The sequence below is a fragment of the Bombus flavifrons genome, chromosome 1 (genome assembly GCF_040668555.2).
Source record: "Bombus flavifrons isolate JBK064 chromosome 1, iyBomFlav1_principal, whole genome shotgun sequence".
Lineage (NCBI taxonomy): Eukaryota > Metazoa > Arthropoda > Insecta > Hymenoptera > Apidae > Bombus > Bombus flavifrons.
Window position 1 is genome coordinate 13,709,708 of NC_138442.1, and position 17,432 is coordinate 13,727,139.

General features: G+C 27.3%; 6 protein-coding genes across 9 annotated transcripts; 4 read left to right on the top strand and 2 right to left on the bottom strand.

The window, feature by feature from the left end:
- The first annotated feature begins 788 nt into the window (after window positions 1–788).
- On the top strand, window positions 789–3,506 carry LOC138189259 (U3 small nucleolar RNA-associated protein 6 homolog). The gene is made up of 9 exons (XM_069131395.1): window positions 789–1,023; window positions 1,099–1,225; window positions 1,325–1,465; window positions 1,541–1,731; window positions 1,804–2,028; window positions 2,096–2,444; window positions 2,605–2,775; window positions 2,849–3,023; window positions 3,086–3,506. Exons 1-9 carry the CDS (start codon window positions 932–934, stop codon window positions 3,424–3,426), a joined length of 1,812 nt encoding a protein of 603 aa, XP_068987496.1. The 5' UTR covers window positions 789–931; the 3' UTR covers window positions 3,427–3,506.
- LOC138189381 (tektin-B1) lies at window positions 3,256–7,260 on the bottom strand. 3 transcript variants are annotated; one of them, XM_069131455.1, is made up of 7 exons: window positions 7,191–7,260; window positions 5,031–5,193; window positions 4,675–4,935; window positions 4,420–4,590; window positions 4,135–4,357; window positions 3,841–4,064; window positions 3,256–3,751 (listed from the first exon to the last, which is right to left on the bottom strand). In XM_069131455.1, exons 1-7 carry the CDS (start codon window positions 7,243–7,245, stop codon window positions 3,550–3,552), a joined length of 1,299 nt encoding a protein of 432 aa, XP_068987556.1. In that variant the 5' UTR covers window positions 7,246–7,260; the 3' UTR covers window positions 3,256–3,549. The 3 variants fall into 3 exon arrangements, with proteins under 3 accessions (XP_068987556.1, XP_068987622.1, XP_068987601.1); XM_069131521.1 differs by lacking the exon at window positions 7,191–7,260 and adding an exon at window positions 6,368–6,501; XM_069131500.1 differs by lacking the exon at window positions 7,191–7,260 and adding an exon at window positions 5,428–5,940.
- LOC138189546 (heterochromatin protein 1) lies at window positions 6,432–8,528 on the top strand. The gene is made up of 4 exons (XM_069131572.1): window positions 6,432–6,938; window positions 7,550–7,826; window positions 7,909–8,242; window positions 8,317–8,528. The coding sequence occupies exons 1-4, from the start codon at window positions 6,576–6,578 to the stop codon at window positions 8,342–8,344; spliced, it is 1,002 nt and encodes a 333-aa protein (XP_068987673.1). The 5' UTR covers window positions 6,432–6,575; the 3' UTR covers window positions 8,345–8,528.
- A 435-nt stretch (window positions 8,529–8,963) lies between these two features.
- On the top strand, window positions 8,964–12,484 carry LOC138189566 (uncharacterized). Its single transcript, XM_069131591.1, has 2 exons — window positions 8,964–11,141; window positions 11,208–12,484. Exon 2 carries the CDS (start codon window positions 11,671–11,673, stop codon window positions 12,391–12,393), a length of 723 nt encoding a protein of 240 aa, XP_068987692.1. The 5' UTR covers window positions 8,964–11,141; window positions 11,208–11,670; the 3' UTR covers window positions 12,394–12,484.
- A 34-nt stretch (window positions 12,485–12,518) lies between these two features.
- On the bottom strand, window positions 12,519–13,431 carry RpL38 (ribosomal protein L38). 2 transcript variants are annotated; one of them, XM_069131602.1, is made up of 5 exons: window positions 13,357–13,431; window positions 13,150–13,177; window positions 12,872–12,932; window positions 12,663–12,785; window positions 12,519–12,589 (listed from the first exon to the last, which is right to left on the bottom strand). In XM_069131602.1, the coding sequence occupies exons 2-5, from the start codon at window positions 13,150–13,152 to the stop codon at window positions 12,549–12,551; spliced, it is 228 nt and encodes a 75-aa protein (XP_068987703.1). In that variant the 5' UTR covers window positions 13,153–13,177; window positions 13,357–13,431; the 3' UTR covers window positions 12,519–12,548. The 2 variants fall into 2 exon arrangements, with proteins under 2 accessions (XP_068987703.1, XP_068987710.1); XM_069131609.1 differs by lacking the exon at window positions 13,357–13,431 and adding an exon at window positions 13,266–13,289.
- A 668-nt stretch (window positions 13,432–14,099) lies between these two features.
- LOC138179031 (BAG family molecular chaperone regulator 2) lies at window positions 14,100–15,833 on the top strand. Its single transcript, XM_069111451.1, has 3 exons — window positions 14,100–14,476; window positions 14,711–14,823; window positions 14,910–15,833. The coding sequence occupies exons 1-3, from the start codon at window positions 14,266–14,268 to the stop codon at window positions 15,141–15,143; spliced, it is 558 nt and encodes a 185-aa protein (XP_068967552.1). The 5' UTR covers window positions 14,100–14,265; the 3' UTR covers window positions 15,144–15,833.
- Window positions 15,834–17,432: the final 1,599 nt, after the last annotated feature.

A 17,432-nucleotide genomic window follows, 5' to 3' on the forward strand; every position in this document is an offset into this window, starting at 1 on the left:
CAAAAGATCACCAAAATTTTACTTCTATGGATAGATACATATATCAATGATCAAACAGTCCATCTTCACAAATATACTGAAACTAAGGATTAAAACAAACGATGCAACTTAAAATTAAAACTTGACTGTAGTATTTAAAACTAACGACACAACTTAAAATTAAGACTTAAAAGTAAGACATAACAATAACAACGCAATTAAAAACTGAAAATAAGTAACTTAAAAGTAAAGCATAAAACTAAGATTTGAGAAAAATAACTATACTATAATAGACAAACAGTTGACTAGTAGTCAAGAACTACTACCCATTTCAAAAGGAGAAGAATTCATATAATATTTCAATTTATAATAATTATAGATTTTTGGAAATTTTTTTACAAAATTTTTAATTTTTACAACTCATCAACCCATATCTTATAGCAAGCTCTACGTTTTCTTAACTTAATTCTCAGCATATACTATTGTTTAACGAATTATTAAATATATAAATCTAGTATAGTAGCACACACAAAACGCTATTTTACTTTCTAGTATAAGCTTAAAGTACTGTTTTAATTCGATTACAATATCAATTTAATTACGCAATTTTATTTTATAATGTCTGTAGTTACTAATGTCTTGGATTAATAACGTCTCCAACAACGTTAAAAACTCTGTGATTTTTCGAGGTCGGTATTTCAGAACACGAGTAAACCGCAGAGGGCGTAAGACGGGCCTTTTCGTTCAATATTTCAGGACATGAAACACAAAATATCATAAGAAGTTATATCTACTTTGTACCCTTGTCTATGGTTCACTATGGAATACGTATTGCTGGATGGTGTGGTTTTAGTTATTAGTACGCATTGAAGGATCGTGGTTATTAGTGTACATGTGCTAAGGATCTCCCTATTATATTACATTATATTTCGTCAATTAAAAAGAAGTAACAATGGCAGAATTTGTAGAACAAAGATGCGAGGATATGATTCCTGAATTAGAACAGATGGAAAGGATTAAACTTTTTGATAAAAACGAAATTCGGTGAGTGAAATAGGTTATATTTTGTAACACATTCTTTACTTTGACCAACTATTTATGTTGCTATAAATTATATAGAGGAATTGCAAAGAAACTTAAAGAATACGAATATAAAATTCAACGCCACACAAAAACTAAAGAAGACTATTTGAGATACATACAGTATGAAACGGACCTGCTTAAATTAATTAAACAACGTAGAAGTGTATGTTATTACTTATTAATAAATAGTTGATTATATAGTAATAACTATAAATGCACATTAATTATATACATTTATGCGTGTATTATTTTTATTCAACAGAAATTTGGTATTATTCAAAAAAAGTCAGATATTGACTATGCTATTACAAATAAAATTAATCGTTTATACAAAGAAGCAATATTTAGATTTCAAGATGATATTCGTTTTTGGATTGCTTACATAAAATTTTGTAAACATGTTGTGAGTATTTGAATTATATTTTTTATTAAAGCTATTGAATTTTCATCTTTTAAATATTAATGTAAAATGTGACAGCATTTTCACAACAATGTTAGTCATATGTTAGGCAGAATGTTGCAAGTTCATCAAGATAAACCCAAATGTTGGCATATTGCTGCATGTTGGGAACTAGAAGAAAATAAAAATAAAGACACTGCTCGTCAGTTTCTTCTTCGTGGTTTACATATACATCCAACCTCTCAGTTATTATTTATTGATGCTTTCAAGTAAGTCACATATTATAAATTTTTCATATATTATTAATGTTTTCATTTTTAATCATTAATTATATGATACAGATTAGAATTAGATGATGCATCAACTAATGATCAGAAAAGTGAAAATAATGGTGACAATGCAGTGCCAACAGAAACTGATGATGACATGTCTATTGGAATAAAAAGGGCATATATCATATATCAACAGGCATCAAAACGCATTAGAGATATCAAATTCGTAATAGAATTGTTAAATATTACAAAGGATCATAATAACACAGAAAAATTACAAAATAAAATTGTTAGGTAAAAGTAATAAAAATATGTTAAAATTATTGATTATCTTTAGTTTGAATATTTAAATTTTTTTTAGTAATATGATAGAAGAGTATACTCATGAACCTCTGATGTGGGATACAATGGCACGACGAGAATTAGAAGGACTTATTCAACCTTCTTTTAGTAATACAGCAATTCAGGTTGATAATTCAGAACAAACTTCATTAAGAGATCGTATAACATCTTGTAATAAAGTTTATCAAACAGCAGTCAAAAAAATTAAGACTGAAGAAATGTGGTCTTTGTATATAGAATGTTTAATAGAAATAAATCAACAAACCAGATCTTTAGCTTTACCAAATTTTAAAAGAAAATTATTAAAAACTGCACTATCTCAGGCACACCAAGCAAAAAAGTTAAAAGAAAAATATTATTTACATTGGGTTAGTAATGTACCTGATAAGTATTCATTACATGCATAAAGTAAGAATTAAAAACTTTAATATTAATAATTTCACTATAGATCAACATGTACCTGATAAGTATTCATTACGTGTATAAAGTAGGAAATTAAAGACTTTAATATTAATAATTTTACTGTAGATCAACATGTTAAATGCTGAAAAAAAAGATAAAACTACAGAAAAAAAATTTGAAGAAATTCTGAGCATTGCAACTGAAATTATACCAAGTAGCATAAGTCTTTGGCATGCTAGGTTACGATATTTGTTTGCCTCAGGAGAGGAAGAAGAAGCTGAAGCTGTATTTTTAAAGGTACAAAAATACTAGTAATTATTTTTAATTGTATCAATGATATTACATACATATAAGCATGATCATTTTTTAGGCAACACAAATTCTTGCAGAAAAGTCATTACCTTTATGGAAGATGAAAATATTACATGTGCAAGCAAAGTGTCCTGAGAAAGCTGAACAAGTTTTCCAAACAGCTTTACAAGCACATCCAAGTATTGCTCAATACATAAAGATTACTTACATTGAATGGCTAGTTTTGACAAAAAGTATGTAATCGTAAATTGTAAAATTGTATTTGGTAGTATGTCACGACTGCTGTTTATTTTAGGTATACAAGCGGCAAGGAAAGTTTATGATAATCTCTGTTTACAACCTCCTTTCCTTCTTGAATTACACAAAAAGATGATAGAGTTAGAACTTATGCAACCTGAAATATCATTAAAGCATGTAAGAAAGTATAATGAAATGTCAACTTTACAGTTTGGCAAAAATGATGCAAGTATTTGGATAGATTATATTACGTTTGAAATGAAACATGGCGATCCCAAAAAAGTTGGAGAATTACATGGAAGAGCAGTAAAAACTTTAGAACCAAAATTGACAGACTCGTTTATTTCAGAATATAGTTTAATTAAAGCCAAACCAGATATTATTAATACTGGCACATAAGCATATGCAAATAATAAGTTTATTGTGTATAATGAAAACATCATTAAGTACTACAATAAATAGACATTTTATATATTGAATGAATGTTTTTTCTAATGGATTTGTGTAAATATTACAATTCATTCATGATTCAAGCGGTATCTCTTTTTCCATACGTGTAAGAACAATATTACGATCTGTTTCGTTTGGCAATCGTGTTCTGTCTCCTGTTTTTAATGTTGCCCTCATATCTAAACACATCACATCTGTTGCCAAAGAATGTTGTTTATCATCTAAATTTCTATCAACTTGCAAAAGTAAGCTTTCCAAATTATTATATGCCCCTCTAGAAAATAATACATACATTAAATAAAATAATTACATTTCACGATGATAGAATATATCATTATGTAAATTATGCATTATTGTACATACTTTGAATTTTCCAATACACTTTTTAAGTCTTTTTCAGTTTGTCGCAAATGTAAAATTTCGCCTTTCAAACCTAATTCAGCTTCATCACGACAGAGTTCAAAACCAGGACGATAAGTACGATTTTCTAATCTTGTCTCTGCACATTTTATTGAATCAATTTTATGCATTAATGCGTCTTCTAGTCTAACTATTTCTTTTTGTAAAATTTCCATTTCCTTTTGGATCTGAAAATATTACGTTTAAAGCTAACATGTATTAAATATTAATGATCATTTTACTTTCAAATGTTGTTACTTTAAGCTTTTGCCATTCTAATTCATTCCTAGCTTTTTGTGTCTGATAAATTCTTTTCCGTAAACTAAAATCTGTTACGTCTTGCTGAGCTTTAATATCATTTCTGGCACGTTCACGCATTATATTTATAGCTTCTCGTAAATTATATACATCGTTTAATTCATTATCAGCTAACATTTTAATATAACGGCAATGTTCCAACCAAGCTTCATAAGGTATTGAACTACAATAAAATAGATATTTATGTATTTATTTCATACATTGCATGCAGATATTTATTCTTACCCTTTTGGAGTTCTTAATGCATTTGGTTTATAGCTAATATTTGCACATGTTCGATCTAAATTAAGATTTTCTTTCTCTATTTTAATAGTTTCATCTTTATCTTCCACTTCTAATTGGATTTGAAATCTAACTTCTTCTAAACGATTTAATTTTTCCCACGCAGCTTGCACCCTACACAAAATGTATGTGTGATGTATGTATATCATCAAAAACATATGTTTAAATATGCACAGATTTTTTGTATTCATGTTATACCTATCAGTTAATGATTTCTTGATATTTTCAATGACACAAAGTTCTTTTTTCAATTCTGTATCAGCTTCATCATAAGTAAGTTCTGTTCCTCTACGGCAATCCCTCATGGAAATACATTCTGCTGTTAATTGTAGTGGATAATTTAAAGTTTCTAATTCTTTCTCTGTATCGACTTTCTCATCTTGTAAGAACTTTAACTCTGCAATTAATTTATCTAGCAAATTCTGTAGTAACTCTCTCCAACGTGATAATTCTGTTACTCTATAAATATATGTGACATAAAATTTTAGATTTTTATTAGATGTGATTTAAATTATTCATCTACATTTCATCATTATATTGTTCGTCATTATTACCTATCTGCAAGGCGAGTATTATTCATGTATGTATCCCATATTGTTTTTACCATTGTCTCTGAGCGAACAATTTTTCCTGTATTTCTTAATTCAAATGCCTCTGCACTTCTGAAAGCTGCATTTTGCTGAAGTTCCCATTGTTTAGCATACCAATCTGCTAAATCTATTATAAAAAGATTGTATGTCATGCATATAAATAATTAAAAATTATAATTTATTCCTACCTAAAATATAACATTTTAATGCACTATATATATATATATATATATATGCAATATATATTTATTCCTATCTAAAATATAACATTTTAATGCAATATATAAATAAAGAAGGACATATTGTAAACAAAATTAAATATCAATATTTGTGATATGACAAAATTCTAAATTACACTTACTTATGTGTGGTAAAGGTTTTTCATATGTAGTTACAGACTTAGCCATAATTTAAACAATTAACAGAAATGTTAATGTTTATATATCAAAGTTACACAAAAAATATTAGCTTAATATTATCAGAAATAAGAAACTGATGTTTGGTCACCAAAGTAACAAAATATTGATTTAATAATATTTTATCCTACGCAATTATTCTATAATTATAAATCATTTTTCAAATAGTTTAACTTATTGGGGAAAATAGGGAAAAATTAATCCAGTATATAAAAAGTTTAATAGATCTACATTACTAAACTATAATTTTTAATGAACGTACAATGTTTCTATTTCATAATTAAAAGTATAAACGATAATTTTGTAAAAGCGTAGTTTGCATCTTTTTGATCAATCTAATAGAAATCTCTCAATATCCGTTATCCATCCGAAGTATTACTATGTTTTCGAATTCTCATTTATAAATAACTTTTATTTTTGCGAAAAGGGCCAATAATTTTTAATATCATCTTGCTTTTCATTAAATGTGAAAGTATATAAAGTACAATACATTATAAGTAGAACACGATTAATCGATTCATATTTATAAATCATAAAAATGCAGTTTAAATTTAAATATAATTTTTTACCTGCTAAAACTGAAAAGTAAACAAAAATAACAAACTGATACCTATATCTTAAATTAAAGACTTTCCATTAAAAAATCTTATTTCCGGTGAGCGAGGTTTGTCGTTTTAAAAAATGGACTAATGAACTATACAATAAAAGTTACAAGGGGTTAAAATGAGATTGCTTCTTTAAAATAAAATTCTACCATTACATGATATTTTTATTAAAAGATTTGATTATTCGAAGATTCAAACTTCGATAGCTTCATATGCATGAAAACTTAATTGATACTTCTTTAAATAAATTTAAAAATGCATATAGTAGTTATATTCGCACAATCAGTTAAATCAAAATCTTTGCTTCGATATGGTGCTTAAGAACTTCCTGTGTAACGCGCCAAACTATTTCTGAGTTGTTTACGGGAACTCGGTATAAAATCATTCCGGTTCTGATAGATAAGAGTATTCATATAATGCGCGATTTATAAGTTTTGAACAAACATTATTGAAAATATAAAAATTTTATTGTCTACTGTGAAAATAGTATGCGTAGATTGAGTATGAAAACCAAGCGTAGCAAATCTGAAACTAGTGATAGCAGTATCGAGGAAAATGGCGTCCGACGTTTAAGCATATCCGACAACAACGACGAAATGAAAAAGGGAAAGGAGAATAAGAATACAGAATCGCCACGCAAAAGTACAGCGAAAAAACGTTCATCTCGTAGTCGTCATAGTCAAAAAGAAACAACTGAGGATTCAACCGTGAAGCCTGAAGTAGATGATACTGAAGCTGTAGATACAGAAGAAGAAAATAAGAATGTCGGGAAGGCTGGACCTAGCAAGAGACTTAAAAAAGAGGGATCTTCCTTAACAAAACAGGAAGGAAACAATGAAAAAGAGTATGAGGTAAGTCAGACATCATATTTAATGTGTTTATTGTACGTGTTACAACTGTGTTTACACGGCAACAAGAACGCGTCTCCTAGGTATGCAATGTTGACTAGTAGCCATTCAACTGAATGACAAAATTTCTGCTATAAAAGACAATAAAACAAGAATGATCTTCAGTATAGAAGATGAATGCTAAATAATCCATCTTGTAAAAAAAATTGTTTCTACGAAACTTTAAAATTTACCTAATATTTTACGTGTACTCACGATATATCGCCGCATTAGTAATCATGCAACGCCATTTATAATACAGTTTAGTCATAGGTAACTTGATTTATTATCATACTTCGCATAATACGTAAAAAATGTGAAACAAAATGTCATGTATAAAATCAAAATATTTGTGCTTCTTATGATAAAATTGAGTATTAGAAATGTTTTTAATTAATATTGCCAAACTATCTTGCTTCTTTCTTTCATAATATAATTTTTCTGCATTTCATCTTTTATTTAAATAGTTGAAAAAGCATATGTAAAAAGGGAGTTTTTATATAAAATTTAATTTAGCATACAATATGTAGTAAATGCATTGTTTGAATATAATAGTTAATATTTCAATTACCTAGGTAGAAAAAATTGTGGGTCAACGTACAATCAAAGGTCGGCGTCAATTTTTAGTCAGATGGAAGGGATATGATGCAGATTCTGATACATGGGAACAAGAAAAAGATCTAAACTGTTTAGAATTAATAGAAGAGTTTTTAGCTGAAAATGCTGAAAATGAAGAAGACCCTAAATCTAAGCAATTAGATAATTCTACAAAGTCACCTAAAGTTAAAGCTGCAAAAGTGGACAAAAAATCTAAAAAGCTTAAAAATAATGTTAAAAAACAAACAGAAAATGGTATTATTGTGCAAATGTTATCCATAAATTTAAAAAAATTATTTCATATTGTGCAGACACTTAATTTCTTAATTAAATATAGGTAAACAAATAGTAACATCAGATGAAGAAAAAAGTGGGAAAGATGATCAAAAAGAATTTGAAGTGGAAAAGATTATAGAAGTACATTTTAAAAAGAATAAAACAAGGGAATTTTTAATTCGCTGGAAAGGATTTACATCAGCAGATGATACATGGGAACCAGAAGAAAATTTAAATTGTCCAGAACTAATCACTAAGTTTATGCAAAAAGTAGAAAAAGCTAAAACTACAGAAGCACGTGAACTTAGAGCAAATCGTCCTCATACGAAAAGATATACACTGACTACACATGAGCCTGGAAGAAGACTATCTCGACGAAATATGGACAAACAAAGGTTTTTGCATTTATAATTTCAAAAGTATTTAAAGTTTTCCTATATTAAACTTAATAACATTGTTTCTTCTCCAGAGCTACTTATCACGAGTGTGATGAATAAATGATTGCAGAACAGCATGATTACATACATATGTGTGATTTGCTTTTTCAAGAAATATCAAGATAATATTAATAACAATTAACAGTATAATGACATGATGAGGAACAATTAAAAAATATATATCTTTTGCTTTCTCAGTTTTCGATTCGCGATAATAAATAAGAGCAAATTGTCTGTTCATTTATTACGTTATGTTATTATGTCTGTTTCATTTATTTTACATACAATAAATTGTAATAACGACGTGCGTCGCTCATGTGCTGATGCAATTTAATATTTGGCAGTTTTTCTACAATCTTGTTTATTTTATGCTTTGAGAGGATTAAAAACTGCTAATATATGCATTAGATATGCATTAGGAGTGTACAATGCTGTTCGCGAAAGCATATATTGCTCCATCAGTCTTGGAGATCTCACGGAGTACTGTCGATATTGGGTTATTATCGATGGTTATACAGGTATTGAATAAAATAATGGAAGCACCTCTTACATGTTATATGCATATATGGAATATATGACATATAAGAGGTGTTTCCATTATTTTGTCTAACCTTTTCAGTTATTTATACTCGTATTGAGTCTCTGTATTTCACCCACTTTCGTTGTATTTTTTTTTTTAGATAAAGTTCTGAAATATAAATATACTGACAGATGGTATTATACTATGTAAATGTATTATGTATTATATGAAGATTATGTTATCAGAAAACGAAAGATTTTTTCAGTCTCTAAAAAGTTAACAGAACCTAAAACATGTATGACGTGTGTTATATGAATTTAATATCAAACATCATTAATGCCACAATTGTTTTGTATTTCGCTCAACACATTATATATATTAATAAATTCATTAATATTCTTTGTTACATACATAAGAATAAAATATTTTAAGATTATGACGAAATTAAGAAAAATATATTAGTAATGAATGATATTTTATCCATTTTGAATGAAATTCATTATTCTGTTTTATTATGTATACAATATAATTATGAATCAAGATATATAGACATAAAGTTCATCCATAATTTGTAGTTTTAGAATAGGTATAGTGTATGGGCCAAGATTAGCTAGGTCGAAAATTAATCCATCGCGAAAGAGCTTTGACTATTTAAGGTCGTACGCAATAAGTAGTAAGTACATGCTTACATTATGCAGTATTGTCTCGTTAATATCTTGATGCATTTCTTGCTTTCTTATAGTAGACACAGAGTCCCATTCTTCCATCATTTCCTGAAACTTTGTTATCGCTTACTCTCCATCGGCGATATTTTAGCGAGCAATGAGTTATCAAAATTAAAGAAATAGAATTTTTGTATCTTTTTCTTTGCAATTAGTATTTCCCATACTAGTGCGCGACGTGATTCCGAATATGCATGTGCTAACGAGCCAATACTGTATTCTGTTTTATGTATGTTTCCCATAATAAAAAAATTTGTATTCAGTGGAATCAAGAATGAAATTATATTTACAAATCTAAGATTTGTATTTCAATATTGTACAAAAAGAACATTAACTTCGCATTAAAAGTTTTCTAGTACGACCTTGCTCGAATGTATTTCTATTAATTCATTTGTCTCAACATCCGCGTTTCAATAATTTCATTCATAATTGATATTTAATGACCTCGCTATCGTGTTCCTCCTATACCGAAAAATGAATATGATTTTATGAACTGTAATTATAAAAAGTATTAATCCTACTATTGTAGATATTGTATTTGATAAATTTTATTATTTTTAGATGTTTTCATAACATACTCGTGGTCCATGCCACATCTGTAAACAAAACAGAAAGTAAACTCATGTAATAGATTCAAATGTTTTATTTTGCATTTTCGATATTCTTGTCAATAAATAGCAAATGAACCTTTTTTAATACATGTATGAATTTTACTTTTAAAAATACAGTGACTTTGTACTAAAACCAATTCATTTCATAATCTTCTAGTTTCTGTCGTAATTATCATAACAGAAAGCATGCAAGTTAAAAAGACGTTGGGAATAACTGATACCGAGAACAGGTATTATAATAGTATTGATCAAACCGAAACAGGTTCTAACAATTTCTGGAAAATATTTCTCATCTTATTTATCATTTTGGTTCTAACAATTTTATTTATAACGTGCTATCGTTATATACACAGACGAGTCATTTCCATTTTAAAAAGGTTCATTATATTTTTGCTCTTATAATGTAATATGTGTAATAATATATATAGTATGTGTGTAGCATACGCATATAATGTTTAGTTGTTGATAATGTATCAATATTTCGTTCATAAAGCTTAATTCGACAAAATGAAGATAACGGCGATGACAGATTTTCTATAATAAAAGAAAGGGAAAGCGATTCTTATGCAAAACGACGATTTTTAGGGTCTAATATATGTAATTTTTCAAAATTTCATGTAAAATATGACGGCCACAGAAACAAACAATATGAAAAGAAATGTAAATTAAAAACCCTTTTACAGGTATTAAAAGTAAAATATATTAAAAATGATCATATTCAAATAATCATGATAGTTTAGTTTTTATAACTTATGTATGTCTATGTGTAGATATATATGTATGCAAAAATTTATGATTAGGAAAAGAAAAAGCTGCTTGCTCCATGTGCAAGTAAAATAGAGACCTCTACTAACAATCTAACAAAGCAATTGCCCTTGAAAATGTTTTTTCCATCTCTTTCATCAGCTCATACTAAGTACAAAAATATGTCTAAAACAATATCAAACGAATGGAACATTAAAGATCTTGAAGATTATGAAAATATTTGTAAAAACTCACATCAGGTACCAACCAATTAATATCAAATTTCACAATGAACATAACTTTTTAATTGTATGTTTTCTTTTTAGAATAACAAAGACATTTGTTTCTCAGATACAAATCTCAAATTTTTAGTAATACCATTATCTACAACAAAATCTGATATACAGAATGACGAACTGTTATTGTGCAAATGGAATTCAGGAAATATTAACAATTCTAAAAAACAAAATAATGTCAGTTCTAAATTGATAGACCTTAAATTTGAAAACACTGATTCATTTAGTGATAGTACACAAAAATACAAAATTTCCACTTCTAAGTCAAGTTATTCACCTTATCATTTATTCACAAAAAATTTAACTGATTCAAAATATTTCTCAGATTCTGCAGCTGATATGTCGAATATTTTATCAAATGCATTTTTTAACAAATTAAAAAGGTTTTCAATAATTAACAGATGTTATTAAACTTTATTTAAATTAATACACTAATCATTGTAAACATTTGTATAGGTCAACTAATTCTTACACTAGTTCTACACTATCTGATATGTCTAATACAATTAAAATAGGAATTGATCAAATATTACAAGTTAACTCAAAAATAAAAAATAGTTCCATATGTAATTCAGATAAAATTAATACAGTTAATAGAGATAACTTAAAAGAATTGAAATCACAAATAAACTTAAATGAACATAATGTATATCTTGAAAAAATGCAGAAAAGAATGAAGTCATCCGTAGATATACTAAGATATGAAATAAAAGAAGCTAGAGAAAAAATATTGAAAACAGATAAGAATTTCATTGGTATATCATTGATGAAAAATAATTGTAAAAATTCAATTTTAGAACAAACTGTACCAGAACAATTAATTTGTAATAATCATATTTGTGTTCCATCAGATAATACATCAGAAATATCTGAAACCTATGATGAATTGGGAATATTGTTCTCACAATATATCAAACTTCAAACTCTGCTGTGTCAAAGAAAGTATTGTCCTTTAAAGAGATATTTGAGACACAAAGTGCAACACACTACAAGAAAATGTCAAACAAAATTTAATTATTCTCGCATATATCCTTATGATCAGAGACCAACATGCAATAATGGAAATATATGTACAGACACATATGATGAACTAAAGCTGATGTGTACTACTCCAACAAAAAGAAAGGATATTTACCGATGCATGTTTAAAAGGCGGAAATACATTTTAAATCAACCATGCATCATATCTAATCAAAATTTTGCAACAGTTGAATAAAGTTACAACCAAAATTGATTTAAAATAAATTTAGAAATTTTTATTTAAACAATTACTTCCTTTTAGACTATTATTTTAACCCCTTTTAAACATATTTTTATGTAATGGGAGAAAAATAAACAACATATGTTTAAAAATTTAGTTTATTCTATCAATTACATACGTTCACTTCTTTTTACTTCCTTTACCTGAAGACCTAAAATATGTAATAATACAATTATATATTTTTGTAATTCTTTATTAATATTTTTGTTTAAGCAAATAAATACCTGGAGGTAAAGATTGCTTCAATTTTTCTGCCTTTTCTTTGTCTGTAATAACAAGAGTGTACAGAAATCGAGAACAGCGAACTTTAAACTTAACATTGTCAGCATTCTTCTTGATCTTCACAGCTGTATCGTTGTGATAAAAAGGATGAATTAATATATGTATGTTACATTGTATCACAATAATAATGGAAAAAATCTTAAATACTCACATTTCGCATCTTTCCTTCTGGCTTTTAAGAGAAAATCTTTGATTTCTTTAATTTCTCGGGGCTAAGAAAGTATTATATGTTATTCATTGTACCAATCACATTTATGTTACATTGAGGTTATGCAAATCTAATTTAACACATTTCTAATACATCTAATGAGATATGTAATGTACTACATTACATATAATACATTATTATACACATAATACAAGAAATTAAATTAATTGCAACTATAAATTATACTACATCTATGTTAACAATAAATATTTAATACTTACCATTGTAGACAGAAACCGTTAGAACCACCTGGAACAAACTAGAAAGACGTTTATTCTATTGATTTCTAGAAATTCCACCACTTAAAATATGATATACATAGAACATTTATATTTACATCATACACAAATGATATAGAATTAAAGAAAAAGGAGATTTCTAATGAAAAAATTAGATTTTAAACAGTCATACAGAAAAATACTACGAACCTTGTTAAGTTATAACCGGAAGAAGAGGATATTTTCACATGAAACTGTGTCAAATCAGCAACAAAAATATGAAGTTGTGTACAATTGAAACTAGAAATATAATAAATATCAATAATCAAAATAATTAATTAATTTTATGTTATGCATGATTTTTAATATGCATTATAATATTTTATAACCGCATATTAGAAATTATGAATATCGTTATAACACGCATTTAATTTAAAAATATATTTACGTAAAATATTTAGCAATTATTTCTTAAAAAGAAATCTGGGACCTTAAATGAAACTGTCATTTTATTAAATTAATAATTTTATTAAATTAAATGTTAAATTTGATTATTTAATAATATAAAATTTTTTTTATAATATAGATATATACCTATATAAATATTAATATTGATCGTAGTTTCAATAAGTTTCTACTTAAATGCATAGATACGAACATAGCAACTAACAATATTAAATAAACAGGATAAATTAAAACAAAAATTAATTAGTTAAAATTAATAAAAAGATTAAAACAAAAATTGATAAAACATTAATTATTAATTTCGAAAAGAAACAGATACATAATTTATCACTCTTTACTAAAACATATTGATGAATTTGCTTTATTTTATATTATCGTTTATTACAAACTATTACAATTGCCTAAATTACCACGAGAAAAGTACTTTTTATATTTAGCGCCTTTCGATTGATAATTCTGTTGTCAAATGTTCGTGTGGTTCGTAAGTACATGTTCCGTCAGTCATCTTTTCGCACCACAATACAAACACATCTGTAAATTTGTCCGCGAGCCGGACGTTTGTGTTGTACCTCGTGCTTAAATGTAATTACTGGTTTTGTTATTACGTGAAGACCAAACCGTCAGAGAGCAATTTTGAAAATTTTTGAGAAAAGAATGGATAATCCATTACCACATATTATGGAAAGCGTGGATTGTGATGGTTCAACAAAGCCGAAAGACAGGTTAGTCAGCCTTCTTGATCAGATCGAAGTGCATGTAGAACAACTGAGGAAAGATGCTTGGAGACTCGAAGAAGAGAGAGATACACTCCTGACTACCTTAGACACACTTAGAAACAATGAAATTTTAAGTGGATTAAATGAAAGTAAGTATTTGTCTTACTAATCTTGAAAATGCAAGGTCAATGTTTTATGTATCTAGAAACATCTAAAAAAGATTTTCAAAATTTTTATCTAAAATTCACATCGCTATAATATTACGTAACTGCATTTATTGTATTTGTATGGTAGCAATGGTTTTATATACAAACCATTAACAATATATCATATACAAAGGATTATACAAAATTATTATTATTAAATATTATTTTTGAAAATAGCTGACAAGGACGATGTGCTGAGGTATGCTGAAAGATTGTCTATGCGATGTTTAACAGTTGATGTGTTGGTTAAAATTCAGCGTGATCAAATTCAAGAAGAAGCACTACATCAGGTTCATACATCATATTGTATATTTTATATTAATTTATCACTATTTTTTTTAATGAAATCCCTAATAATACAAGTTGGTTCATTCAGGTAAATGGTTTGATAGATAGTTTAGTTGTTGGCCTCCGTGATGATCCAGCTGGAACTCGGCAGCGTTGTGCATCTTTTATGAATGCTTGTACTTCACAAAGTATTGGCCATTCTGATAAAACCTTTGAAATGGCAATTCTTGGGTGTACTATGGATGATCAGAAACGAATAAAAAAGAGACTGCAGGGACTATTAGATTATATTGATAAAATGCACACAATTAAATTACTGTGAAGCTCTATTTGGAATAACTGATTTTAAAAGAAGTCAGATAAGTAACTCTTTAAATCAGTAATTAATACGACCTAGTTATCTGAAAGGAGATTTGAGAAAAACTGATTATAGCAGGGTGCTTGATAATTCAATAATGTTTATGGTAAATGTACAAAAAGTATCATATATTGTGAGTTTTTTCTCTACATGTACTATTTCTACGCCTTGCTATCCGGGCAAATAAGCTTTTATGCATATTACACTTGTATATGCGCGTTAATTATGATAGGAAATTGTTATAAAATTACAATAACAAATAATACATATTTCCGTACTTACTTAAAAGATTCTGAGAATTAAAATTGTTTATTTTCGAAATAAATGATTATAACATACAGAGTGTCCTGTGTAACGCGACTCGCTATTTCTTTGCCATTTGCAGCCATGTAACAAAAAATGTTTTGAACCATACTTTGATGGTGTCGAGCGTACTACAAATGATGATAGAAAGAATCCCGAAAATACTTCGTTTTCATAACGAAACTAGTGTCACCTTAGTTAACACAAATAGGATTATATGTTGCTTTTTCCATGAAATTGTAGAGGATTTTATAAGAAATTTTATAGTGGAAGTAATATTTCACTTGCTGATGCATTTCAGAATTATTTACATTTCATAAAGAAGGAATTACTACATCATGTAGAGTTGTACATCCAGCCACTCTAATAACAAAATAATAACTTTCTACAAAAGAGCAAAATGTCATATTGCAGAAGTCATTATGCAATTTGAATAAGTGATAAAATAAAGTGTGCTGTAAATCTGGTATTGAGTTAATAAAAATATGTAATTAATCCGCGCTTGGATGCAAATGGGTTAAAGAACGGTTCAAAACATTTTTTGTTACATGGCCGCAAATGGCAAAAAAATAATGAGTAGCGTTACGCGGGGCCCCCTGTATGTAGATATTGAAGCATAATATGTTGAGCGTAATAACTTCACTAGAATCTATATTTGAAAAGAAGTAAAACGGATAATATAAGTATATGCAAAGCTTGATATTTTGATTGTGGATAAATAAAAACAAGAAGTCATTAAAATTAAAAACATTTTGTTATGTACAGGGTGTACAAAGAAGTTGGGGGAAAACTTTAGGGCATGTAGTATTCATTAAAATAAGAAAAAGAATCTTAATAAACATCTATCTAAAAATCATTAGTTTCCGAGTTACGAGATGTTTAGTGTATGAAAGTATAGTGTATAGTAAACCAGTTGCTTTATTAAATGAATTGATATAACAAATCGAAAACTGCTGCCAAGAAATAAGGGAAGGGCATCTTTCATTGTGTGCGTGATTCTATCAAAAAAACGAACCGAAATATGTGTTAAAATGAATAATAAACGGGAATCATATTAAATATATGCTGCAGAGTTAATATGTTATTGAACATTTAGTAATTAAAACATTTAGTAATTCAAAAACTAACTATTTTTAGTTACTCAAGTTTATTTACTTACCTTTTTTTTTACTTAACTTACTTCTTACGTTTTTGTACACCTTGTATATGCGATAGAATAGAATATATATATATATATATACATATTATTAAAATTTTGTGCGATTTAATCTTTGTGTGGATATTATATGTATATATGTGATTGCTTTTAGTCATTATAATGTCTATCCTACAATAACTTATTATATTGACCACTTAAAAATAATAGTGCTTCCTACTATAAAAAGAACTACTATGAAATGTTAGTAAAAATTACATATAAATTTTAATTATATTAAAAGTGTGAGTAAATTTTCGTATTTTAAATATTTTAATTTTAGTATTGTAGACAGAATTATCACATTTACTACAAAATTTATGCAATTTCTTTCATATTATATTCGTTATAAATAAGAAATTTATATACAGTTTGGTATTTTTAAAAGTTGTTGTAGGTGAGAATTAATTATTTTTTTATTTTATATTATTTATGTAATTATCTTACTATTAAAAATATCACTAATATTTATAATATGCTAGCATACTGCCAGGCCATTTTAATCGCGTATGATCATTATTCGCTTTCTTTTTTATAGGTTTAATTAAATTATGCTTTAAACCTAGTGCATTTCAGTTTTAATATGAACTTGAAATTCTGAAGCATTGTACAGTTTATAATAAAAACATTCGGATAGGAATTCAATTTTTGCTAATATCTATTTTTTTACGCAATGAAGTTACTTACAATAGTATGGTACATATAACTTAAATGAAGCAAAATAGATAAAAATTTAAATAGTACACTTTTTGTAC